This window comes from Chlorocebus sabaeus, chromosome 22 (assembly GCF_047675955.1).
Source record: "Chlorocebus sabaeus isolate Y175 chromosome 22, mChlSab1.0.hap1, whole genome shotgun sequence".
Classification (NCBI taxonomy): Eukaryota; Metazoa; Chordata; class Mammalia; order Primates; family Cercopithecidae; genus Chlorocebus; species Chlorocebus sabaeus.
The window spans coordinates 92,963,591-92,988,067 of record NC_132925.1 but is presented as its reverse complement, the minus strand read 5'-3'; the positions used below and the strand labels follow the sequence as shown (position 1 = coordinate 92,988,067).

At 58.1% G+C, this 24,477-nt stretch overlaps 2 protein-coding genes across 5 annotated transcripts in view; one reads left to right on the top strand and one right to left on the bottom strand.

The window, feature by feature from the left end:
* Window positions 1–1,941, bottom strand: part of MYL3 (myosin light chain 3) — a 33,940-nt gene extending 31,999 nt beyond the window's left edge. For 2 of the 3 annotated variants that reach the window (XM_073010274.1, XM_038004046.2), the window contains exon 1: window positions 1,833–1,935. The gene's annotated coding sequence lies outside the window, so the exon portion shown is untranslated. Of the gene's footprint in view, window positions 1–1,832 lie in introns of all 3 variants that reach the window. The other variant, XM_007983993.3, reaches the window with a different exon arrangement.
* An 83-nt stretch (window positions 1,942–2,024) lies between these two features.
* PTH1R (parathyroid hormone 1 receptor) lies at window positions 2,025–23,481 on the top strand. 2 transcript variants are annotated; one of them, XM_007983995.3, is made up of 15 exons: window positions 2,025–2,222; window positions 3,252–3,374; window positions 13,676–13,778; window positions 15,444–15,617; window positions 17,574–17,684; window positions 17,793–17,911; window positions 18,092–18,186; window positions 18,378–18,573; window positions 19,020–19,173; window positions 20,648–20,708; window positions 21,035–21,101; window positions 21,387–21,481; window positions 22,148–22,289; window positions 22,372–22,413; window positions 22,955–23,481. In XM_007983995.3, the coding sequence occupies exons 2-15, from the start codon at window positions 3,300–3,302 to the stop codon at window positions 23,339–23,341; spliced, it is 1,821 nt and encodes a 606-aa protein (XP_007982186.1). In that variant the 5' UTR covers window positions 2,025–2,222; window positions 3,252–3,299; the 3' UTR covers window positions 23,342–23,481. The 2 variants fall into 2 exon arrangements, with proteins under 2 accessions (XP_007982186.1, XP_007982188.1); XM_007983997.3 differs by lacking the exon at window positions 2,025–2,222 and having other exon boundaries at window positions 3,014–3,374; window positions 15,483–15,617.
* The last annotated feature ends 996 nt before the right edge of the window (window positions 23,482–24,477 follow it).

Sequence of the window (24,477 nt, the reverse complement as noted above, 5' to 3'; positions counted from 1 at the left end):
TGGGGAGGGCCAGGGCTGGTGGCTCACACCTGTAATCCCAGCACTTTGGGAGGCTGAGGCAGGTGGATCACTTGAGGTCAGGGGTTCGTGACCAGCCTGGCCAACATGGTGAAATCCCGTCTCTACCAAGAAATGCAAAAATTAGCCAGGCTGGTGGTGCACACCTGTAGTCCCAGCTACTTGGGAGAATCACTTGAACCTGGGAAGTGGAGGTTGCAGTGAGCAGAGATCATGCCACTGGACTCTAGTCTGGATGACAAAGTGAGACTTTGTTGAAGAAAGAAAGAAGAAAGAAGAAGGAAGAAGGAAGAAGGAGGAGGAGGAGGAGGAAAGAAGAAGAAAGAAAAGAAAGAAAGAAAGAAAAAGAAAGAAAGAAAGAAAGAGAAAGAAAGAAAGAAAGAAAGCAGAGGAAGAAAGATGAAGAAAGAAGAGGAAGAGAGGAAGAAGAAGAGGGAGGAGGAGGAGAAGGAAGAAGAAGAAAGAAGAGGAAGAGGAAGAAGAAGGAGGAGGAGGAAGAAGAAGAAGAAAGAAGAATACATGGGGAATGCACCTGGGAGTGCAGTCTGGAAGCTGGATGGGCTTGAGTCAGCAGAAGGGTGGCTGCAGCTGGATCCTAGGCCTTAGGGCTTGGGCTTGGCAGATTCGCACTGAGGGTTAGAGGACAGGTTTACCGGCTCTGAAGAGCTCAATATCCACAGACTGAGTCTGGAGAGCCCCTGGAGCCCATGGGCCAGGACGCCCACCCTTGTGGAAACTAAACAGTAAAGTTAAAATTGCACTTGAATCAGCTGGCCAACCTCTCCATTTTGCAGATGAGAAAACAGGTCCAGACAGCCGAAGAGTGGTAGTGTCCAGGACACACAACTGGTAAGCGGGCAAGCACAGGCTGCTGCTTAGCCCAGACTCATTTCCTAGGGCCTCATACATTCACTTCCTCCGCCATCCTTAAAGCCCTCCGCTCCAGGCATCCCCAGCCCCTCCCTCCGCCTCAGTTTCCCCACCTGGTACCGGGAGGTGGTAGGTTTGGGGTCGAAGGTCCCCTCCTCTTAGAGCTCCAGCGTGCCCTCCCCAGCCAAGCACAGAAATCCCGCCCCGTTCAGTCCCAACCCCCGCGGACTCCTCCTTGCCTTCCCCTAGGTCGAGGGTCCCAGACGGATATGAGCCGGCCGTTAGCTTTTGGGAGTGGGGGTGGGGACGGGGGAGGGAGGTGAAGCCTGAGAGTGAATGTCTGGATTGAGCCCCAGGTCTGGCAGCCTCAAGTCGCCGGGGTTGGGGCCGGGCGAGCTGGAGAGGCCCGGCCAGCAGCTGAATGGGTCGAGACTCGGAGACCCGGACCGGAAGAGACGCTGGGCAGGGAGGGAGCGGGATGTGTGGCTGCAGACCTGGGCAGGGGTCGGGGCTGGCCTAGGGCCAAGCGGAACGACAGGCCTGGGTTGGGACTGAGGGTAGGGGACGAGGCGAGGGTGGGGCTGGAAGTGGGGGAGGGCGGCAGCAGCCAAGCCGGCCTCGGGGCTGGCAGCCGAGCGGCCTCCCCAGGGACCCCGACCCAGCCCGAACTGGAGCCCAGTGGACTGACAGCGTCGCGGCCGGGGGCGCGCGGGGGGTACCGGGCAGCCTCCCCAGGGGATTCGCCCATGAAGAAAGAGGGCTTGCTTCTCCGCTGAGGGTCTCTATTCGCCAGCGGGGACCGGATGATCGGGGGGGGGGGGGGGGGGGGGGGCGGGGGGAAAGCCCGTGCTTTCCAAAAGTGAATGAAGCGGCGGCGGCGTCCCAGGTTCCCTGCTCGGGTCTCGATGTCACAGCTACCCCCGCCCCGTCTCCCCGGCACTCACATCCCGCCGCTGTAAGACCCCGGGCCTCGGCCTCTAGCGCAATGTCCCGGGGCGGGGGGCAGCGGGCTCCTCTCGGCCTCTCCACACTCCCGCGTCGGCGGCGGCGGAGGGGGTGGGGGCGGAGAGGCCCGGGAGGGCGCGGGGGAGGGAAGAGGCGTCCGACCTGGGGGGAGGGGAGCGGCAGACGCCGAGGCGAGGGACGCGCGCGGCGGGCGGTGGCTCCGAGCGGCGGCCGGGCGGGGGGCGCTGGAGGCTAGGCCGGCCAGTGGGGGGTATCCCGAGAGCTCCATGAAGTGCCCCCGGGGCCGCGGACGGGGCGCTGGCTTGGGGAGGCTGTCGGGGGGGCCCCGACATCCATGGCAAGGCGGGGGCCGCGGCGGCGCGCTCGGAGTAAGTCGGGGCTGGGGACCCGCGCCGAGGGGAAGTGGCCGGAGTCGGGGAGGAGCGACTCCGGGCCTGGCCGGAGCAGCCAGGCTGCTCTGTCTCGCTGTCAGTCGGCGGCGCCTCCTCGGAACCCGGGGGAGTCGCCAGCCCCGCGCCGCTCGGCTGGGTGGCTTTTTTGGAAACTTGCAAATGTTTTCGTAGAGAGAAAAAGGGGAGGGAGGGAGCGAGGGAGTGACCGAAACGGAGCTTGGGGCCGCTGGAAGAACTGAGGCCAAGGCCGGGGGAGCTAGAGACGGACTGACTGACAGGCAGACCGACAGAGCGTCGGGGCCGCTGGCGCGCCCGAGCCGCACAGGCGCAAGCGGGGCTCGGGCCGAGGATGGGGAAGCGGTGCGGGAGGCGGCTGCCACTGCTGAGGGGCTGGGGTCTCAGGAGGCCGAGCGGCCGGGGGTTGGCGGCCGGAACACCGAAGGGCTCAGTGTGGCTGCAAAGTTGGGATCGCGTCCCCTAGCTGCACGCCCCGCGCGACTCAGAACGCGCCCCCTGCCCGGCCCTGACTACCTACGGGCGAAAGCAGCGGAGCTAAAAATAACAGTCCTGCGCGCCCCCCGCAGACCGCGACCCCGACCCCTCCCCCGCCCCCTCCCCCCACTGGGCGTGGGGCGAAGCCACAGCTCCCATTTCCCCAAAAGAAAAAAAAAAAGAAAGAAAAGGCGGCGCGGGAGGGGGGCGGGGGGCGGGCCGGGGGCGGGGGGCCCGGCCATATGGATGTGATTTCTCCGCTCCGAGGCAGACGGGCCGCTCCGCAGCGCTCGGCGCCCGCCCGCCGCCCGCCCGGCCTCCGGGTCTCCCTCCCTCCCTCCTGTCCCTCCCTCCCTCCCTCCTTTGCGCTGCTCGCTCGCTCGCTCGCCCTCAGCGCATGGGCCCCGCGCCGGGCCCCGGGGCCTCGGGCCGCCGGGACGCCGGGGTCCCCTAGGCCGGGGCGTGGGCGGGGCGGCCGGCCTGACGCAGCTCTGCACCCCCTACCACCACCAGGGCCGGCGGCGGCGGCTGCCCCGAGGGACGCGGCCCTAGGCGGTGGCGATGGGGACCGCCCGGATCGCACCCGGCCTGGCGCTCCTGCTCTGCTGCCCCGTGCTCAGCTCCGCGTACGCGCTGGTGAGTCCCCCGCCGCCAACACTCCGGGACAGGCTGCAGGCTTACCCTGGGGTCCGCGGGATAGGTCTAAGGCACGCAGTCTTGAGTTCCCCCAGTAGTTCGAACTTTAAGTGAGAGTCCCCTCTGATCCAGGATCCTGGGTGCCTGCTGTCTCTGGGATGTCTGGACTGTGGGTTCCAGCTGCCTGAAGCCTCCCTATTTCTGAAGCCTCGTTTGGGGTCCCAAATCTGGAAATTTGTGGTTGAGGTTTCCCCATCCTCTGCTTCTGTGAGCACCATGGCTGTTTCTCCCTGGAAGATGACAGTGTGACCCAGCAGAAGGCTGGGCCATGGCCCTGCTACATACTCCCACAGACTTTGCTTTGGGGACCTCTGTTTTCTGCAAGTTTTGTTGCAGTCCCGGACACGGGGAATGTAGGTCTGAGGTCAGAATCATCTAGGCAGGGGGTAGGATTTAGGGGCCCCCTCCAGCCCTCACACACACACACGCACACATGTCTGGCTTCACCCAGGGTAGAAGCTGTTTCTCCAAGGAGGTGGGTGTGGTGTGGCATGGAGGAGCGATGGAGGTCCCTAAAGGAGAGACTGACCTGACAGTGCACCCCTGTAGGAGAAGCACAGCATACCCTGTGGGGAAGTGAGGAGACCCCTGGGAAGACTGTCACTCCCTGAGAGTGGAGACCGAAAAGCAGAATGGTTGGGAAGGCTAGAGGGAGAGGAGAGACAGAGACAAAGCCGGGTGGGGAGGAGAGATTCCCCCCAGCTAGAGGGGTGAACAGACCAAGAACAGCAAAGAAAAATAGGGAGAGACAGGCAAAGGCAGAGAGCTGGAGACGCAGAGTGGGCAGCACCTCCTCCTTCCGAGTCAGGGTCTGGGGGCCACTTTCTCAGAAGGGGGCTGTCCCAGCCCCTCAATCCTATTCCACAGCAACCGCATCCCCTGGGACCAGCCAGTTCCTGAGGAGGCTGTCTGCCTGTGCGCCTAACTTCGAAGCCCCTTCTCCCTGCTCCCCAGTGGGGGCATCTGCCTGCTAGAGAGCGCTGAAGTCAGGTGGCCTCCTCCTAACCAGCAGCAGCTCCCTACACAGGGCACAGCTCCAGGCCGTTCCCAGGAGCCTGGAATTCCTCCACCTTTGCGTGATGCCTGTGTAAACGTGGGCTGTCCTTCTCCATGCCTCAGTTGCCCCATCTCTAAAAAAGAGGGCCTGGAAGAAACATCTGCCTGTGAATCCTATCATCGGAGGCTCTCCCTTTCTCTGTGGTCCTCAGCACTTCCCACTTACCTGTGCCTATGCCCTCACAATTCTGGCCTCAGCAAAGGCTCCCCACCAAAGACAGCCCCATACAAGGTCTTGTGGATGGGGAAACTGAGGTTCAGAAGAGCTCAACACCCTCTGCAGAGACACTCCAAGTACTGACGAATGCCAGGGGATAGAGCCACCACCACCCCCGCCAGAGTTTGGTGTGACGGTCTGAGGGGTAGACAGGGTGATGGGTGTGGGTGTCCTGAGAGTAAGTCTATGTGTCAGAGCAGGGCTCTGTGGGACTCTGGGCATGGTGTTCATCTGGGTCTGTGTGATTGTGAGTGTCTGAGTCCCCGTGTGAGTTCACGGTGAGCTTCAGTGTCTGAAGCTGTGGGTGCATGACTTGGAGGCGCAGTTGTGTGTGTTTGTGTGTGCCTTTGTGAGCGCCTGTGCACCCGGGCCTATTGTTTTCATATGTGTATTTCATAAATGCTTCTGTAGGGCTTTCTACTTGCCATTGTTCTAAGCAATTCACATACATTAGCTAGTCTAATCCTTCCAGTCACTCTTGGAGGAAGGTTATTGTCCCCATTTTTAACTGGTCCGAATCACACCACCACAATGACCGTTATTTATGTCATGCCAACCCAGTGCCAAGCCCTGTACCTCTATGTGTGTATGGAGTATGGGTACCCAGAGCCCCACTGCTCTCCAGGGAAGCGGGGATATATGCAGAGAATCTTCCGGGCTTCACCCTGGCCCATGTCTGAGGGTAGAAGGAGAGATGCCGGTGCTCAGTCTGCCCAGGACCTTGTTGGGGCATGTGAGTTCACTGGACACTCCCTGGCCTCGGGGCCAGAAGATTGGGACTGAAGGGCGGGGGCAGCCTACTCACCCATCCAATATGCTATGGGCCCCCTGGACTCATCTGGGGCCAGCAAGAAGCTGGCAGCCTCCCAGCTCCCTCTCCTGAGCCCAAAGGGCTACTGCACCCCTTTAGATCTGCGCCTATGCCCCTCAAGCCCACCAGCCTTACCTCATGGCCAGTCACCAAACCTGTATGCTACCTGCCCAGCTGGTCCCAAGACCAGGCTCGCATCTCCAGTGACCTCACATTTGGGGGCCAAAGAGCATTCCATCGGGAGGACACTGGTTGTGGCCAGACTCAGCTGGTCCATCTTCTGCCGTACAGGAAATAGTTACCTGGGAGCCTGAGGGTCTGGGAGGGTGGAGTTTGGAGGAAGGGATGGACCCACAGATTGTGAGTAGGAGGCAAAGTGTCACTCTTGTCCTTGAGGATGCGTCCTCCTAAGGACGCATGTACACAAATGGAGGAGAAACTGCAACAAGAGAAGCTGGAGCTCAGCATGGGGCAGGCCTTGAATGTGAAGATGTGACCACTGGGTAGGACTCACAAGAGACTGTGGTGTGGACTGACAGGCTGGGAGTGTGTGGGACCTTTTCCAGCCTGCTCCGGGGGCAGCTTGGCCATGTTACTTGCTTTTTTTGTTGTTGTTGTTGTTGAGACGGAGTCTCGCTCTGTGGCCCAGGCTGGAGTGCAGTGGTGCAATCTCGGCTCACTGCAAGCTCCGCCTCCCGGGTTCATGCCATTCTCCTGCCTCAGTCTCCTAAGTAGCTGGGATTACAGGCGCCTACCACCACGCCCAGCTGTTTTTGTATTTTTAGTAGAGACGGGGTTTCACCGTGTTAGCCAGGATAGTCTCGATCTCCTGACCTCACGATCCACCCGCCTCAGCCTCCCAAAGTGCTGGGACTACAGGCGTGAGCCACCACTCCCGGCTGGTTGCTTGCTTTTAAAGACAGGAAGAAACCAACAAGTACAGAACAGTGGCTGTCCCCAGATTCTGAGATAGAAACTGTCACAGACTGTTTTCTCATTTCATCCATTCACCCAGTGATTTCTACGGGAAAGGGCCCTGAGAGTCACACAGTGTGTATGTGGCACAGCAGAATTTGAATCCAGATCTTTAGACCTTTGCACTGAATTCCTTCCTCCAAAGCAGCACAAGATTTGCTGCTGGCAGGAGATCCTCATGTCTCACTCTGGGTTTTCTCTTTTTCTTTCTTTTTTAAAAATTAAATAAGGCCGGGCGCGGTGGCTCACGTGTGTAATCCTAACACTTTGGGAGGCCGAGGCAGGCAGATCACCTGAGGTCAGGAGTTCCAGACTAGCCTGGCCAATATGGTGAAACCCCGTCTCTACTAAGAATACAAAAATTAGCCAGGCGTGGTGGTACATGCCTGTAATCCCAGCTTGTTGGGAGGCTGAGGCAGGAGAATCGCTTGAACCCAGGAGGCAGAGATTGCAATGAGCTGAGATCACGCTGCTGCACTCCAGCCTGGGCAACAGAGTGAGACTCTGTTTAAAAAAAAAAAAAAAAAAGAAATCCTTTTGTTATTTTGTTATTTTTAGCTTCACAACTGATATATGAATACGTTCTTATAAAAGAGTCAAACAAGTCTGTAATCCCAGCTACTTGAGAAGCTGAGGAGGGAGAATTGCTTGAGCCCAGAAGTTCAAGCCTGTAATGAGCTGTGATCACGCCACTTCACTCCAGCCTGGGTGACAGAGTGAGCCCCTGTCTCTGGAAAGAAAAAAAGAGAATCAATCAATAAAAATTAAACAGAAGCCCTCCTTGATCACTCCCAAGCCCCAGTTCCCTTCTAGGGAAAACCATTTTTAGCGGTTTGGGTAGAGGGGCGTTCTCCTTCCTCTTTCTGTGTGTTTCCAAATGGTACCTCTTTGTGTACATATCAAGTAGATAGTTTCGTCATTGTCTATTTGTCTGGTTGGCTGTTTTTAAATAAATGGTATCGGTTTCTAGATAGGGCTCTGCCACATACGTATTTTGACGTAAAGGTGTGTCTTAGAGATCTTCATTTCAGTAAACATGAATTTTTTTTAATGCTACATAGTACTCCAAAACCTGGGACTCATTAAGTAGGCCATAGGAATGTACATTTAGAGCATTTCTGCATAATTTGTGTGTATGTCTATGTATGCGTGATTCCAGAGCGTGGCAGGGAAGCTCCTTGAAATGCCCTCTGGTGTCCCCATGTGACTATTTCCTGGTAGGATATTTCTAGATTTTGTCATTGCTGGGTCTGAGAATACACACATTTTTTATTTTAATAGCATGGCCAAATTGCCCTCTGAAAGGCTTGTGCTGCTTTATACTTATACAACACCAAGACCAACCAGGAGGGCCTCTCTCCCCATGCCCACTGTCTCATAGGATGTTAGGAGGATTCTTTGTGTTTCACCTTTGCTTTGATAGGTGAAAAATGGTGTCTCTTGTCATTTTAATTTGTTGATTACCAGTGACTTCTGGGCTTTACAGCGAGAGCTTGCTCGGGGCCATTAACCATCGTGCTATGGGTTATTTGTCTTTTTCGTATTGATTTGTTGAAGCTTTTTATATCACCTGCCCTTAAACACATTCACCTCAGCTCTTGAAACAGCTTATGGACAGAGCAGTAGGAGGGGGGCCAAGCCCTCCCAGGAACTTGGGTTTTCTTCGGAATGTTTTTAATGAGGCGTCAAGTAGCCTCCCCCAGATTCCTGTTGTGGGCCTTCTGGGGACACTCCCTGGTCCAGCCACCACATCAGGAAGGCAGCTATTTCAGAAGGAGAGTCCTCAGGAAAAAGAAAAGGTGGGGCGAGGGTTTTGCAGACCTCTGAAATTGTCTGCAAAATATAGTGTGACTGGGAGAAAGGCGCAAAGTTTTGCTCAGGTTTGCAGAAACATCAGAGACCTTCAAACCCTTAAAAGCCCCAACTCTGGGGCCAGTCTTACGCCCGAGGTGAGACCTAGTGGGACCCCATTCTGCTGAGCAGGCGATGGCTTAGATTAGGCCATACTGTTCTTTTGGGCCTTGATTCCTCAGCCCAGGTAGGGGCTGTTTGTGAAGATCCACCAGGTCCTAGCAGCCAACTCCGCTATCCCAGGCTCCATCCCACTGCCTGCCCCGAAGGCGGCCACGCTGGCTGGCTGGGATGAGAGGCGTCATAGTGCCTCTTCCCCCCCAGCCCCTCCCAGCCCCAAACACAGGCAGCCTGTTCAGGAAGGCCTGGCGAAGGGGAGGAAAAGTCAGCACTTGTCAGCGGTGGTGGGGCAGGACGAGGAGCCTGCTCAGGCCAGCCGGACAGAGAGAGGGCAGCAGGGGTGGGGAAGCAGTCCCAGCCAGCTGGCACAGGAGACATCCAGGGGTGCCAGCATGGGTCCCAGTAGTAGAACCTGGAGGAGGGCTGTAGGAAGGCCAGGAGGTCACGAAGGGGTCTCCTGTTAGCCAGGGTTTTCTCCTTCTGGCTCTGCTGGAGGCATCAACGGCCTCGTTCCCAACATCAGAGCCCAATTGTCCTCTACCCAGTTACAGCTGGGGACAAGTTGCCATCACCAGCATCACCGTCACCTTTATGTCTACCCACCTCCGCTCCTGAATTGGCTTTGGGGAAGCTGCCCTAGGAGGTCTGCAAAGGGAGACTTGCTTAATGCAGCAGCTAAAATCCAGGATTGTGGAAAGATGATACCGTGGCTGGTGCCAGGGTACCTGTGTGGCTGGGCATTTCCTCCTCTCTTTCCCTTCTTCCAGGACTGCTGCTTCAGTGTCAAGCAGATCTTAGCTCCATCCCTGGCCCTCTTCTTTCTGTGACTCTTGGCCTGTGTCCCTGTCTGTAAGATGGGGATGTGGTAGAAGGAGGCATGCGTTTTAAAGCTCCTTGCTGACCATGGGGAGGATGTGCTATAGTGGTGGGTATTGGAGCCAAGCACCGCGATGGCTGGGTTGGGGGAGTCAAGTCAGCCCTCATCAGGACCATAGGAAGAGTGTTGGGGGGATATGGGACACCTGGTGCAGGGCTGAGTAGCCCATAAGTGGTGGTATGAACTAAGTAACCCCTGTCCACAGCCCAGCCCCAGACCCTCAGTCCTTACCCCTGAGACCCAAGATGTGCAGATCCGCTGGATCTAACGGGATGCAAGCCTACGTCGTCTGCACCCTGGCGCTGGGCCAAGAAGACAGGAACTCTTCAAGGGGGAGAGGGTGGGAGGGGCGGGGAGAAGGGAGTAGCAGACAAGGGGGCATGCCAGGCTAAGACGAGTTACAGCTGTCAGCATTTCCCCTTCATCCCGAGGAGATAAGGCCTCCTCAGCCAGGACAGAGGCAGAAGAGGGAGTCCTTTTTCCTCCTAAGCTCAAGCATGGGGGCTCTGGCAGTAACCTGGAATCCTAATGTAAGTCCAGAGTGGTTTCAGAAATGCAAGGAGCCATTGGGATATCCGTCTATCCCAAAAGCTTGCCAGGAACACCTTATCTGGAAGATCCTCCTGTGGTCCCTGCCCCTAGTCCTCCCTGGAGCTCCATCTCCCATCTGCCCCTCACCATGGGGATGAGATAATCTCCCCCAGTCCCTGGCCTGGCTGGGAGCACCCATGTCACCAGTCAGCAGGGGTGCACATGGCGGGGGTGTGACTTGCTGCTGCTGCTGCTCACAGTATCAACAATAGCAACCAGCTTTTCCTGAGCTTCACCCCTGCACAGGCTTGTTGTGAAGTGCTTCATTTAATCTTCACAACAGCCTTTTTTTTGTTGTTTTTTTTGAAACGGAATTTCACTCTTGTTGCCCAGGCTGCAGTGCAATGGCACAATCTCGGCTCACCAGAACCTCCACCTCCCGGGTTTGAGCGATTCTGCTGCCTCAACCTCCCGAGAAGGTGGGATTACAGGCATGCACCACCACACCCGGCTAATTTTGTATTTTTCAGTAGAGATGAGGTTTCTCCATGTTGGTCAGGCTCATCTCAAACTCCCGACCTCAGGTGATCCGCCTGGTTTGGCCTCCCAAAGTGCTGGGATTACAGGTGTGAGCCATCACACCCGACCAACAACAGCCCTATTATTACCCTGATTTTACAGGAAAACTGAGGCACACCAGTTAAGCAACTTTCTCAGACACGAAGCCAGTCAAGGGTGGAGGTAGGATTCACACTCTGGGGCTGGTGGCAGAATCTCCTTGAAAAGGAGGGCACAGCTGGAGAGAGGAGTGAACAGGAGTGGGGGCATTCCAGGTATGGAGCTGTGAGCTAAGGTTTGGAGGAGTAGTGCACTCGGTGTGGGGTTGTCCTCCTCTTCTTGGGAAAGTGCTTCCTTAACTTTAACATGAGTTATTCTTGTTGCAATGGCTGTGCTAACAGAGAAATAGGTCCTAAAGTTCAGGGAGGCCAGAGGTGGGGCCACCACTCCTATGGATGAATGAAGGAGTGTGGGAGCCATGTGTGCTGGAAGCACATATCTTTCCCTCTCCTGAACATCCCAACTCCAGACAAAGGGGTGTGCCTCCTCCTGGCCATGGAGAAGGTAAAGCCAACAGCAGGAGGTAGAGGCTAAGCCAATTCCTTGAGCCAGTGAGGGGTGTGTTGGTCAGGTTTCAGCGGTCAGTCTGCCAAATGGCCATGCAGTTTTCAAGCCATGATGACTACCTGCCTGTAGTCTAGGCCATCAGGGGTGACCCCCAATCATATCAGTAGGCTGGTCTGTCTGTTGGGAGGCCCGGTGAGTCAGCAAGTGTCTAGGGATGGGTGGGAGCCTCCATCAGTCACTCCAGAGCTCTCCATCAGCTAGAGAAAATACAGCACAATGGGTTTGTCTTGAGAGGGGTGGAGGTGTCAGAAGGAGGAGGATAGTGGGGAGGGGGTAAGACAACAAGATGGCAGAGGCAGTGTAGATGGTAGTTATTGGGCAGGTGGTAGTATCAGTGATGGTGCTAATGTTGCCTTGGTGATGCTGGAGGTGGTGGCAGTGGTGCTGGTGATGTACCAGTGGTGATGGTGCGGATAGTGGTGATGGTGGTTATATTGATGGTTACAGCAGTGCTCATGGTGGTAACGGTGATGCCAGTGGTGGTGGTAGTAGTATACTGGGAGGGACTGGTGATGCTAGTGTTGGTGTTAGTGACAGTAATGATGGTTATTGATGGAAGTACTAGTAGCAACGATGGAAATGGTAGTGAATGGGTGCTGTAAATGGAGTGGGGTGGGCAGGGATCAGCCCCCTCAGCAGCATGGATCCCCCATGTAAGAGGCACAGGGAGAGCTTCAGATTAGTCTTGGAGGCCCCTGGATCCTGGCAAGTCCAAGTTGTTCTCCCTTAAGCCATCCAGTCATTCTGTGTCTACCTCTACCCCAGCCGGCTCAGCCATAGCTGTGGAAGCAAAGGGACTAGGATAGAGGAGCTTAGGCCAGCCGACACATGGGGATCTGCTCCAGCCCTTCCTGGGGTCCACAGCAGTGGTCCAGCCGAGATCTCAGGGTCCACCTCAAACCCCCAGAGACACCAGAAGCACGGGCCACCCACAGACTCAAAGGCTAAGGAGCTGCCGCCTCACTCACAGACACGCACACGCCGCCCTATGCCCAGAAATACATGTGCACGTGCAAGCTCACAAACACGTCCGGCTTGCGCCCCACACTGACGTGCTGGACAGTCTCCACGTGAGAACGCACACGGACGGGAACACACAAATGCACGCGCCGGCCACTCCGGGATGCGCCGCCACTTGCGCGCGCACGCAGAGGGACGCGCACGCGGCTCCGCTAAGTGGAACCAGCAGAACCCGAGGCCGGCCGAGCCAATTGGAGACTCCTTGGCCCTGGAAGCCATCGCTGCTGCCGCCAAGAGACGCGGTCAATTAACTTCTCCCTGCAGCCAGGCTCCCTGACCTGGCCCGCCCCATCCCCGACCCGCCTCCTTCCTCCCCTGCCTCCTCTGGGTCCGCCCGCCCTGCACAGCCACGCTTGAACTGCAGGGCCCTGGCCCCGCCACAGCGCGTCTGAAGGATGCGGCTCTGCCCCGGAGCTGAGACGTAGCCTTTTGGGAGAGGGGTGGAGGGGGTCATCTCAGGGGACATACCCCTGCCCAGGGGTCGGAGGAAACACGGCCCTGAATTAAGAGGGATGGGGCTGAGGGCTTGACAGCTCCGCCCTGGGGAGGTATCAGAGACCGCCTTAACCTCTGCCGGTCACACTCACGAGAGTGGCTGGGCTGGGCACACGAAGCTGTTCCCGGGGCGGGATGCTGCCTTTACCCCGACTCCTTTTCTCCTAAGTCAGAGGATAGAGGCTCAGACCCCTCAGCAGCCACCTGCTCAGGGGTGAGCCTCCTCCCGCATATTTCATTTCCTTTCTTATAATGAGGCCAGTGAGTCCCTGTGGGTGACAGCCAGGGCCCAGGGTGTGCGGGCTGGAGGGAAGGGAAAGGACATTCCAGGCAGAGAATAGCAGGAGTGAGGGCCTGAGTGTCATCAGAACTCCAGAGTGGGCTTGGATGGAGGGAGCTCCCAGATAAGCAGTGGAATGAGAGGGACTCCCACCCACCCACAGCCAGCACCAGAGTGCCCAGCCGAACCCAGGCCGCGTGCCAGCAGTTCCTCTATCCTTTCTTTCTCTCTTTCTTTCTCTCTCTCTCTCTCTCTCTCTGGATTGTAAGGAGGGGAGGCATTGAGGCGCTCACCATTCACTGGGGACAGCATTGACTGGGGATCTGGGCCCAGATGGAAACTGGTGACTCCCAAGGCCCCCCAGGGTGCCAGTACTTGAAGGACTCCAGGCTGGGTTTGTCTCCCCAGAGTTCACCACACCTTATCCACCCCTCGCCCCCAACTCACGTCCCCAGCAGGCAGCCGGGATCCTATGTGGATCCATCCTGGGACATTCCATTCCAGTCCCATGTACCCCTGGGGAAAGGACTGGACAGAGAATATCAGTGACTGCAGCCTACAGGGTTACTGGCGGGCAGGCAGGAGACAGCCCTCCACCCTTTTTCCGTTCAATCAGGCAGGCCCTACCCGTCAGAGCCACAGCTTCCCATTTGTAAGGTGCAAGCTCCATAGAGCAGATTCTCCACACTCAGGGGAAATCCCACCTTCCCTCTAGAGTCAGGGCCTTTTGAAAGGGGGTAATCCCTCTGGGAAATTGGGATGTCTCTGGGACCTGCTGCTGCGCCAGAAAGTCCTGCCTGTGGTCTGACCTTCGGCTTGGCAGGTGGATGCAGATGACGTCATGACTAAAGAAGAACAGATCTTCCTGCTGCACCGTGCTCAGGCCCAGTGTGAAAAACGGCTCAAGGAGGTCCTGCAGAGGCCAGGTGGGGGTCAAAGGAAGAGGGTCTGGGGATGAGGCCAGGTGAGGGAGGGGCTAGTCGACGGGGGGGACCCAGGATACAGAGCCAGGTGAAGGCTCTCTGTGGGGGTGGACTCAGGTAAAGGGCACCAGGCCGAAGTGAGGACTGAAGTGGGGTGTGTGGTGCAAGAGTGGAGTCAGCAGGCTCGGGCATCCTTGGCTTGTCCTAAGTCTTGAGCTCAGGTCCCTGTGTTGCCCACCACCAGCGCTCAAACTGATGACTGTCGGGTTAATCTCATCAACTGAAGAGGCCCAGACCCCAACTGACTGAAGGAGAGGAGCAGCTTCCTCACCTGACAAGTCCTTAGGGTTCTGCAGGGGTTGAGGCTGGTGCATGCCCAGAACACAAGCACACAATGACACACACACTCTGTGGCACACAGATTTTGCTCACATTCACAGAGACTCACATGGTCTCTGCAGTCACAGCCCCACCGATGCCAGCCCCAACAGTGGCTGCCAGTCACATCGAGATCTGGGGGGTCAGGTGGGCCTCCTCACTCTGGGTCCTGAACCCAGCCCCTCTTCTTAGTTGTGAAAGCCTGGAGGGAGCCTCTCTTTGCCCCTCACCATCCACCATGGAGCCTCTCTCTTCCTGCTCTACCAGATCCTGCTACCCACATCCCCACACTGAGGCCTGAGGGTGGAGGCAGGAAAATGAACACAGTCATTCTCATCCCAGTCCAGGCTGCCTGGACTCAGCTTCCCATCATTGCCATAGACCCGACATGTGAGGGCCAGTGGGGCCTAGCTTGGGCGGTGGCTGAAGGAATACAAGTCAGAAAATGAGGAAGACTTTGTGGCTAGGAAGAAAGATCTCTCTAGTCTGGGCAACATAGTGAGATCCCATCTCTACAAAAAAAAATTTAAAATTAGCCAGGTGTGGTGGTGCACACCTGTAGTCCCAGCTATAGGGGAGGCTGAGATGGGAGGATCACTTGAGCACAGGAGTTTGAGGCTGCAGTAATTCGTGATCATGTCACTGTACTCCAGGCTGGGTGACAGAGGGAGACCTTGTCACAAAAAAAAAAAAAAAAAATGACCTCCAGCATCTCTCCAATGAGAAGAGAGGCCAGGCTCCATCTCAGATGAGGCATCTCCAGGGCCACTGTGGAAGCTGTGAACCACATACTTGAGGGTCCAGGGCAGGGGATAGGGTGGCCTTCTCTGTCCACTCTTGACTGTACCACCTTGCTCTTGTCTTCTCACCACCAGCTTCTTTACCTGCACAGCACTCAGGCCAGACTTCATTTTCGCCATGTAACCTGTCCATTGACATCTCCACCCACTCTGTCTGCTTTCAGCATGCGCCCCCTGGTGGGGCCTTCACTGCTGTGTGGCCTTGGCCCCCACTCCTGACTCCTGGGTGGGAGGATACCGCCTCTGTTCTGTCTTGCCCAGGTTTAGTGCTCACCCCACTAGCTGATCCTGCACTCCCATTCCAACACTGGGGGACAATCTCCACCTCTTATTACTTCACCTGGCAAGCACTTTACACTTTGTTAAACACCTCCTCACCCATTGTCTCAGATCTCCCAACAGCCTGGGTGTCAGCAGGGCAGGAGACAACCCCCCCATTGTACAAAGGGGGAGTCTGAGGCTGAAGAGTACCCCGGGTCTCCTGTTGTAGCACAGCTGACAGCCATCATTACCACCCTGGTTTCTCCAGCCAACATAATGGAATCAGACAAGGGATGGACATCTACGTCCACATCAGGGAAGCCCAGGAAAGATAAGCCATCTGGGAAGCTCTACCCTGAGTCTGAGGAGGACAAGGAGGCACCCACTGGCAGCAGGTACCGAGGTATGTCTCTGCTTCCATGCATCCAGCTGGCATGGGCTTGGATCCGCCCACCCCCACTGCACTGTCCCTGTCATGTGAGCACATGCTTCTTGGCTTTTACAGAAAGTAAAAGGCAAGGGGCTGGGAGAAGACAGAGTCTAGTGGGAAGGAAGGGGAGCTGAATGGCTCAGGCCTCAGAGAGAGATGAACAGAGAACTTGCCAGCACCACGCCAAGAGTGGACCCAGGGTTACAGCCCCACCCATGGAGAGAGAGATGACAGAGAACCCTGGGGGACAGAGGGGCAGGGAGAGAGACACAAAGACAGAGAGAGAATGGCACATAGAGAAAGACAGGGAGAGGCATGGAGACAGAGATCAACGGAAAGGCAGGGAGAGACAGTCATAGAGACAGAGGGGACCACGAGGCACACACTGAAGTCTAGGGCTCAGTGTGTCAGAGGAGGTACATGGGGACACATAGTGGGGAAGGCCACAGAAATAGAACAGGAGAGGAGGGCAGTGGCAGAGGGTGGGGCCAGAGGCAGTGGGACAAGTCGGGGAGAAGAGAAGGGAGGGAAGCAGATGAGGAGAGGCAGACACAGAGCCCAGGCTTTGGCCACAGGGCCAGTTTGAACCGGCCGGGTGGGCAGCGGATTCCAGATGGGCCACATCTGGGAGGCTGTGGTCACCCTGTGGCTCCCTGGGGACGAGAGGGAATTGTGGGCCTGGCTGGGTGGGGCTGGGAATATGGCGCCCAGGACAGAGAGCCTTTCACCAAGCCAGGGCGGGTCCAGCCATCGAGGCAGCCTTCCAGGGTGGCTGGAGAGTCCTGTGGTTGGAGCCCTACAGAGAGAGAGAAGGGGGCTGTAAGCTGGGAGTGGAATGTGGAAGATCCAGAGGCTGGGGAACCTCCAAGATCACTTAGCCTCCCCGCAGTGAGGCTGGGTCTCCAAAGTGGGATGCCACCCTACTTAGAATCCCACCATTAGCACTGAGATTTGGGGAATCGTATCTCCCCCAGCAGTGGCCGTGGGAGTCTCACAGCAGGTACTCAGGGCAGGCATTGGGTGGTGGTAGAAGCGTGGACCGATGTGGTTAATCCCAACTTCCCAATGAGGAAATGGAAATAGAAAGACCAGGGACACCTGCGTGAGGTCAGCAGCAACTTGGAGTCCAGCTGGCACTAAAAACCAGACCTCCTGCCTCCTGTCCATGGTCCCAGGGGAAGGGGCATACAGGGAGCCTCCCAGCTGAGGGAGAGTTAGTCTGGGTACTTGCTCTTCTTCAAGGACACCTGGAAGGTGGTTCCAAGAGCAGAGAGAAAGGCGAGAGGCCTGGCCTGGGGTTGAGTACTTGAAGAGGACAGGGCCCTGTGTTGTATGACCTCGGCAACTTGCCTACCTCTCTTGGCCTCTGTCAGCCCATCTGGAAAATGGGGCCAGTGCCAGTACCTGTATCTCAGAGGCCATAGTAAATTCTATGAGGCCAGTTGGGTGCAGGGCACAGAAATATATTTTCTCCAGAATGCTCCAAAGCCTGAATTTTTCTGCCTGGGGCACACCTGTCCCTGCAGGAACCAACAACAACTCATGGGCCAGGCGTGGCAGCTCACATCTGTAATCCCAGCACTTTGGGAGGCCCAGGTGGGTGGATCACCTGAGGTCAGGAGTTTGAGACTAGCCTGACCAAGATGGAGAAACCCCATTTCTACTAAAAATACAAAATTAGCCAGGTGGCGCATGCCTGTAATCCCAGCTACTCGGGAGGCTGAGGCAGGAGAATTGCTTGAACCCAGGAGGCGGAGGTTGCGATGAGCCAAGATCATGCCATTGCTCTCCAGCCTGAGCAACAAGAGCGAAACTCCGTCTAAAAAAAAAAAAAAATGCACACACACAGATGTATTCATCCTTCTGGGTCACTAACCATGGCCTTGACTCTCCCTTGGTATCCCCTACCCTGTCTGTCTCTGGGCACAGGGCGCCCCTGCCTGCCTGAATGGGACCACATTCTGTGCTGGCCGCTGGGGGCACCAGGTGAGGTGGTGGCTGTGCCCTGTCCGGACTACATTTATGACTTCAATCACAAAGGTGAGGCCTGCTGGAAGGGGTGGGGATCAGAGGGAGGCTGAGACTTGGAGCTAGGGGTTCAGTGCCTCCAGACCTCCCTGCCTGCCCTGACCTCCCATGGACCTGCAGGCCATGCCTACCGACGCTGTGACCGCAATGGCAGCTGGGAGCTGGTGCCTGGGCACAACAGAACGTGGGCCAACTACAGCGAGTGTGTCAAATTTCTCACCAATGAGACTCGTGAACGGGTGCGAGCCTTTCTCCTCCCCAACGTGACCGGGATAAATTCACTCCCACCCCACGGGTGACCCCTGACCCAGCCCTGACTCCTAACCTTGACTCCTCCAGCAACCTTACCCTGGCGTCTTGCTCTTACCCTGATGCTAACCCTGGGTCCCAGGGATCTGACTGTGTCTCCCCCCGCACAGGAGGTGTTTGACCGCCTGGGCATGATCTACACCGTGGGCTACTCCGTGTCCCTGGCGTCCCTCACAGTAGCTGTGCTCATCCTGGCCTACTTTAGGTGGGCGGGGCGAGAGGCCTTGGGACATCGTGGAGGAGGGGGTGGTGGCCGAGGTCTGATGCAACTCCTTCCCTGCACCCATCACCCCCGGCGGGTGTCCCTACCTACCGCACACAGCCCAGCTTCCTGCCCATGACCACCTGCCGCGCGTCCCCGTGCCCCCACCCACGGTGATGTCGCGCGCCCCGCAGGCGGCTGCACTGCACGCGCAACTACATCCACATGCACCTGTTCCTGTCCTTCATGCTGCGTGCTGTGAGCATCTTCGTCAAGGACGCGGTGCTCTACTCTGGCGCCACGCTCGATGAGGCTGAGCGCCTCACGGAGGAGGAGCTGCGCGCCATCGCCCAGGCGCCCCTGCCGCCTGCCACCGCCGCTGCCGGCTACGTGAGTGCCCCTCCGCCCACCCGCTCCCAGTGCCGCCACTGGCCTCTGGCCTCTTGGGGTCCCGCCCCGCCCCCCTCCAGCCCAGCCCTCGCCCTGCCTGCCTCCTGCCAGCCCCACTAGCTTCAGCCACTGAAACCTGTCTCACAGGGTCCCTTGCAACCCTCAGCTCTGCCGCCAACCCTGCTGCCAAGGGCTCAGGGTCCCACATGCCCCGTGCTGCCATCAAGGCTCCTGCCTCAACCCAGTACCCCCCCAGCCACTCTACCTCTTCACTTTGCCTCCTGCCCCTGACACCACACCCCACTGAGAGAGCCCCCAAGCGGAGCCTACCCCTTCCTGGCCTGTTTGGCCTGCACCACTTGTCCCCTCCCGCCGCCCCAGCCCCCCAGCCCAGCCCTGACTTCCTGGAGGCAGGCCCTGCCCTCTAACACCAGCTGGTCTCTTAGGCGGGCTGCAGGGTGGCCGTGACCTTCTTCCTTTACTTCCTGGCCACCAACTACTACTGGATTCTGGTGGAGGGGCTGTACCTGCACAGCCTCATCTTCATGGCCTTCTTCTCAGAGAAGAAGTACCTGTGGGGCTTCACAGTCTTCGGCTGGGGTACGCGGGCACAGCGGGTAGTGAGGTGCCGGCAGGGGTGGGATCATGGGCGACAGGGAGAGGGCAGCCCCACACAGCACATCCCGCCCCAAGTGGAACAGCAGGAGAGAGGCCTGCTGCCCTTCTGTGATCCTGACCCCATTCCAGGCTTGGAACAGCAGGGCTTGACAAGGGATCAGGTTCATCTGGGGTTAGATTCACCTGAATTGAGGCTCGGCCTAAGGACAGGGGAAGGAGGGACCATCAGGCCAAGATTCAACTCAGGATCAGAGTAGGATACTGGGTCAGAGGTCAGCCTGGGGCTGGAACTGGGATCTGCCCACACCATAGCCAGCCTCAGCAGGCCTGCGGGGTCCATGGCCCAGAGCCATGGGCCCAGCACCTCAGCATCACCTGGGCTTCACAGCCTCTCTGCAGAATGGGTTGCCGGAGCCGTGCACTCCTCCCAACCCCCTACAGGCTCTGGGATCCAGTTACCGATAATTGTCCATTATTGTTGGCAGCTGCAGAGCTTGGCTGGGCTCCGGGACAACTGGCCAGACTGCAGAGGGGTGGGCCGGGTGGCTGGAGCCCTCTCCGCAGTCAGCACCCAGAGGCCTGCAGGTCAACAGCCACCACCTCCCTGACCCTCCACATACATCCTGACCCTGACCTCACCATGACAAGCCCCAGAGTTGGGGATACCTGAGCTGGTCCCAGGAACTGATGCAGGCTCTGGGGCTAGGAAGTGTCCTAGTGGGCTGGCAACGTGCAGATTGGGAGTGCGTAGGATCCCGGGGGACAGGAATGTCACAGCTCTTTTCTTACCCTAAATCCAGGTCATACCCTATCCCTCCAAGGGTGGACCAGGCCTAGAGTTAGCTTGGTGGTGTGCAGTTGGGGAGGACCTGGGGCTCCCTTCCCAGAGGCACAGCTCACCCAAAGATGCCATGTGCCCCTGGAGCTGGCACAGGCCAGGACATACCAACACACCGAGGCTTCCCTGTGGCCTCTGCTTGGGACAAAAACCTCTCACCCCATCCAGTCTCATCCATGAGGACTGGGACCTTTCAAACCAGGTTGTGGGAGTGCTGTGCTGGGGCAAAAAAAAAGAAAAAAAAAATGCGGAAAACAGGCTCCCGCCCCATGGGAGCTGCAAGTCCAAAGCAGTGCCCTCTGCAGAGGAAATGGACAGGGCATGGATCAGTTAGTGATGCCTTATTATTATATTATACCTTGTACCCCATATATGTGCATATGACATGGAGCCAAGATGGGGGCAGAGGCTGAGCTGGGTTTTGAGGGCTGGAGCCCTAAGGGGAGGCTGTTAGGGCACTACATGGCAGAGTGTGGCTCTGTCACCAAGTGGCCCAAGTGCCCAGGGTCAGGGGCTCAGGGCAATGGTGGGGTAAGCTGGGGGTCATCAAGGATGAGGGGGGATGACCTTGTGGACAGTAGCCACAGCCCCGCACACTGTCCCCCTCTGTGCCCGCAGGTCTGCCCGCTGTCTTCGTGGCTGTGTGGGTCAGTGTCAGAGCTACCCTGGCCAACACCGGGTAGGTCCAGGTGGAGAAGGGGCCCAGGCAAGAAGCACCCCTGGGTCCCTTTTCTTCCAGGAAGCATGTGAGAGGGCCTCCTGTACCCTGGCCTCCAATGGCCCAGCCTCAGGAGTTCTCAGTCTAGCCTCCAGCCAGGAGCACCCTCAGGGTCACAGGAGGCTAGTTACAAAGATGCCTGTGAGGGTGGCCTGAGGCCTGGCCACACCCAACCCCCCTGCCCTGTGTCCTCAACAGCTAATGTCACCAGACCAAATCTGGGCCTCTGTGGGCAGTCTTAGGATGGGAACAGGAGGGGTGGGAGCTAATGCCTCAACCTCCCCCAGGTGCTGGGACTTGAGCTCCGGGAACAAAAAGTGGATCATCCAGGTGCCCATCCTGGCCTCCATTGTGGTGAGCACGGGTGGGCTGCTGGCCACAGGGGAGGGTGGGATGTGTGCCTGGGCCCCCCGGAACCAGCCCCTGACAGGGACCTAGGAGGCTTCCCTGGACCCCAGTGTCAGAGCCACAGAGGCCGGAGGACCAGCTGATCCACACTCCAGCCCAGAAAGGAAAACCAAGGGCCCAAGGAGCCACCCAGAGACGCAGGGACCGAGCAGAACCTATGGCCGTGGCTGCCAGGCCTTGCCCCGCCCCGCTAGGGTGCAGCCTCCAGACGCAGCCCCCTCACTCCCACAGCTCAACTTCATCCTCTTCATCAATATCGTCCGGGTGCTCGCCACCAAGCTGCGGGAGACCAACGCTGGCCGGTGTGACACGCGGCAGCAGTACCGGTGAGCCCACCATGCCTGCCATGCGCTGGCTCCTCAGGGGTCCCTGAGTCCCAGCACCATGTACCCCAGGAAAGACAGTGGCCCCACAAACGAGCCTGGGGCAAGGGAAAGGACCCAGCGTCTGACTCCCTGGCTGTCCTCACCCACCTGGCCTGCCCAGCAGTGATGGGAGGCCCTAGGGGCACCCCAAAGCCAGCCTGCCCACTTGTATGAGGCCCTGCACTAGAGCCGGAGTCTGTGAGGGTGGGACAAACTTGAACCTCTCCTCAAAGAGTTGGTTGCAGGGAGTCTGAGGAACAGGTAGGCGGTAGGTGGCCCCAGGAAGGCTGCAGCTCAACTGAAACCTGAGGAGTGGACTGTGGGATAGTGAGGTTCGACCTTGGAGGGGAGTGCTTGCCAGCTGAGGGCTCCACAGGTGCGAAGGGCCCAGGGACAGGGGGACTGTCATTTGAAGTCCGCTCCAAGACACCGCTGAGAACCAAGGGGCCCTATTAGCACTTGGCCCGGACGGCAGCCCTGCAGGTGAACTGGGTTGTCCTCCTGTGGTGACTTGAGCCCTGGGTCCCTTTGAGCTTCCGGAGCCTGGGGCTGGCAGGGTGGGGGGTGGCACGATGCTTGCTGAAGGGGAAGTAGCTTGGCCCTGACCTACCTGCCCCGCTGGCCCAGGAAGCTGCTCAAATCCACGCTGGTGCTCATGCCCCTCTTTGGCGTCCACTACATCGTCTTCATGGCCACACCATACACCGAGGTCTCAGGGACGCTCTGGCAAGTCCAGATGCACTATGAGATGCTCTTCAACTCCTTCCAGGTGCGCAATGCTGGCCCTGGCCTGGCTGAGGGTGGGAAGGGTTCCGGGGACAGGCCCTGATTCCAGACACCCCTCTTCACAGGGATTTTTTGTCGCCATCATATACTGTTTCTGCAATGGCGAGGTAAGCAGGAGACAGTGTTGGCGCAGGGCAGGGTGGGGCAGATACCCCAGAGGCTTCCTCAGGCTCATTTCTCCATTCTTCCACCCCGTTACTTCTTTGTTCCTCCAAGAACACCCCTGAGGACATGCTGAAAGCAGAGAAGTCTTTCCAGATGATGCAGGCTCAGGATGTGCTAGGATCTGGGGACTCTTCAGTCACCAGATACTTGGCATAGCCAAGTGCCTTCCCAGCCCCATTGTTGAATTCTCTGACCCAGATTGGAGGACTCAGCCACCTTTGGGGCAATTTGAACCTTGTAGATTCTGGGTGTGTCAGTTGCCTGCAACCAAGCACCCTGTTCTGAGGATGCGATGTAGATTCTGGGTGTGTCAGTTGCCTGCAACCAAGCACCCCGTTGTGAGGATGGGATTTCACTTGGCCTTGGAGTTTCCCAGGAGCCCCCTATTCCCGTTTTCATTCTGTGCTGGGTGTCCAGGGGCAGGGATGGGGCATCGCTGGGGTGGGGAGATACACCTGACTGCCTCACCCCTACTGCCCCAAGGTACAAGCTGAGATCAAGAAATCTTGGAGCCGCTGGACACTGGCACTGGACTTCAAGCGCAAGGCACGCAGCGGGAGCAGCAGCTATAGCTACGGCCCCATGGTGTCCCACACAAGTGTGACCAACGTCGGCCCCCGTGTGGGACTCGGCCTGCCCCTCAGCCCCCGCCTGCTGCCCACTGCCACCACCAATGGCCACCCTCAGCTGCCTGGCCATGCCAAACCAGGGGCCCCAGCCCTGGAGACCCTCGAGACCACACCACCTGCCGTGGCTGCTCCCAAGGACGATGGGTTCCTCAACGGCTCCTGCTCAGGCCTGGAAGAGGAGGCCTCTGGGCCTGAGCGGCCACCTGCCCTGCTACAGGAAGAGTGGGAGACGGTCATGTGACCAGGCGCTGGGGGCTGGACCTGCTGACATGGTAGATGGACAGATGGACCAAAGATGGGTGGTTGAATGGTTGCCCACTCAGAGCTGGGGCCAAGAGGAAAAACAGGGAAAAAAAGAAAAAAAAAAAAAAGGAAAAGGAAGCGGTGTGTGGCTTCCTGTAGCCCAGACTGGGGACTCGCTCCAAGAGGGCGGGGCTGGGAGCCAGAGAAAGCTGTGGGGGGAGGGCCATGAGTCATGGAGGAATCCTCAGGTCTCACTTTAGAACCAGGAGGGATCAGGCCTATGGTATCATCCAGCAGAAAGGGCCCAGAGAGGCTCAAGTCTGCAGGGGTCACACAGCAGCCAAGTGGACCCACGTGGGAACCCAGCCTCAGCCTCCGTTGCCGCCAGCTGTGGAGCTGCTCTCCACACTTGTACCGAGGCCCCGTGGGGAACCAGGCCTCTCTAGGCCAACTCTTCTGACTGCTGGCCCCCATCACTGCCACCCAGGGCTGCTGGCAGATAACTCAGGTCCCTGGCCACACCCCCAAGCCTACGGCCCTGCCACAGAGCGGACCTTTCCTGGCTGTCCAGTGGCCACTCAGGGAGCCCTCCATGCAGGAGCCTTAGCATCCACCCGCAACCTGACATGCCTCCGTGACTGAGGTTGCAGGAGGAGCACCAGGCCAGCAGGTGAAGGGTGGGCTGGGTCCCTGCTCTGGCTCAGGACTTGTGGGGAGCCAGGAATCTGAGCCCAGAGGGCTGGCTGGGCAGGGACCTGCAAGGTTGGACACATCCATCCATGACACATCTGGGACAGTCACTAAGTGTCCCCACCTGATACCCACCTACCACCTTACCCCCTGGACCCTGCCCTCTCCCACCTTGGGCCATTCATGGGCTCCAGAGTGGCACAGAGCCCCTTGGCCCGACACCCTGAGGATGACCCTACAGCGTGCCCAGCCTAGGCTCTGGCCTGAATGAGCTTCTTGCTCTTGCTCCAGCCTGAAGACGGCCCCGCATGAGCCCCGCCCTGCCTTCCCATCTCCTGCTCAGTCCGCCTCGTTCTTCTCCATGGACTCAGCATCCGGGAGTGCACCCCATCTCCAGCAGCCCACACACACCCCGTAGGGCATAGGGGAGGGGTCAGGAGGCCC

Bases quoted from the DNA above. Each gene is read 5' to 3' on its own strand.
- PTH1R (XM_007983995.3), top strand. From the start codon at position 3,300: ATGGGGACCGCCCGGATCGCACCCGGCCTGGCGCTCCTGCTCTGCTGC. The intron at 17,685-17,792 runs GTGAGGCCTGCT...ATGGACCTGCAG, and splicing joins TTATGACTTCAATCACAAAG to GCCATGCCTACCGACGCTGT. The intron at 20,709-21,034 runs GTAGGTCCAGGT...AACCTCCCCCAG, and splicing joins GCTACCCTGGCCAACACCGG to GTGCTGGGACTTGAGCTCCG.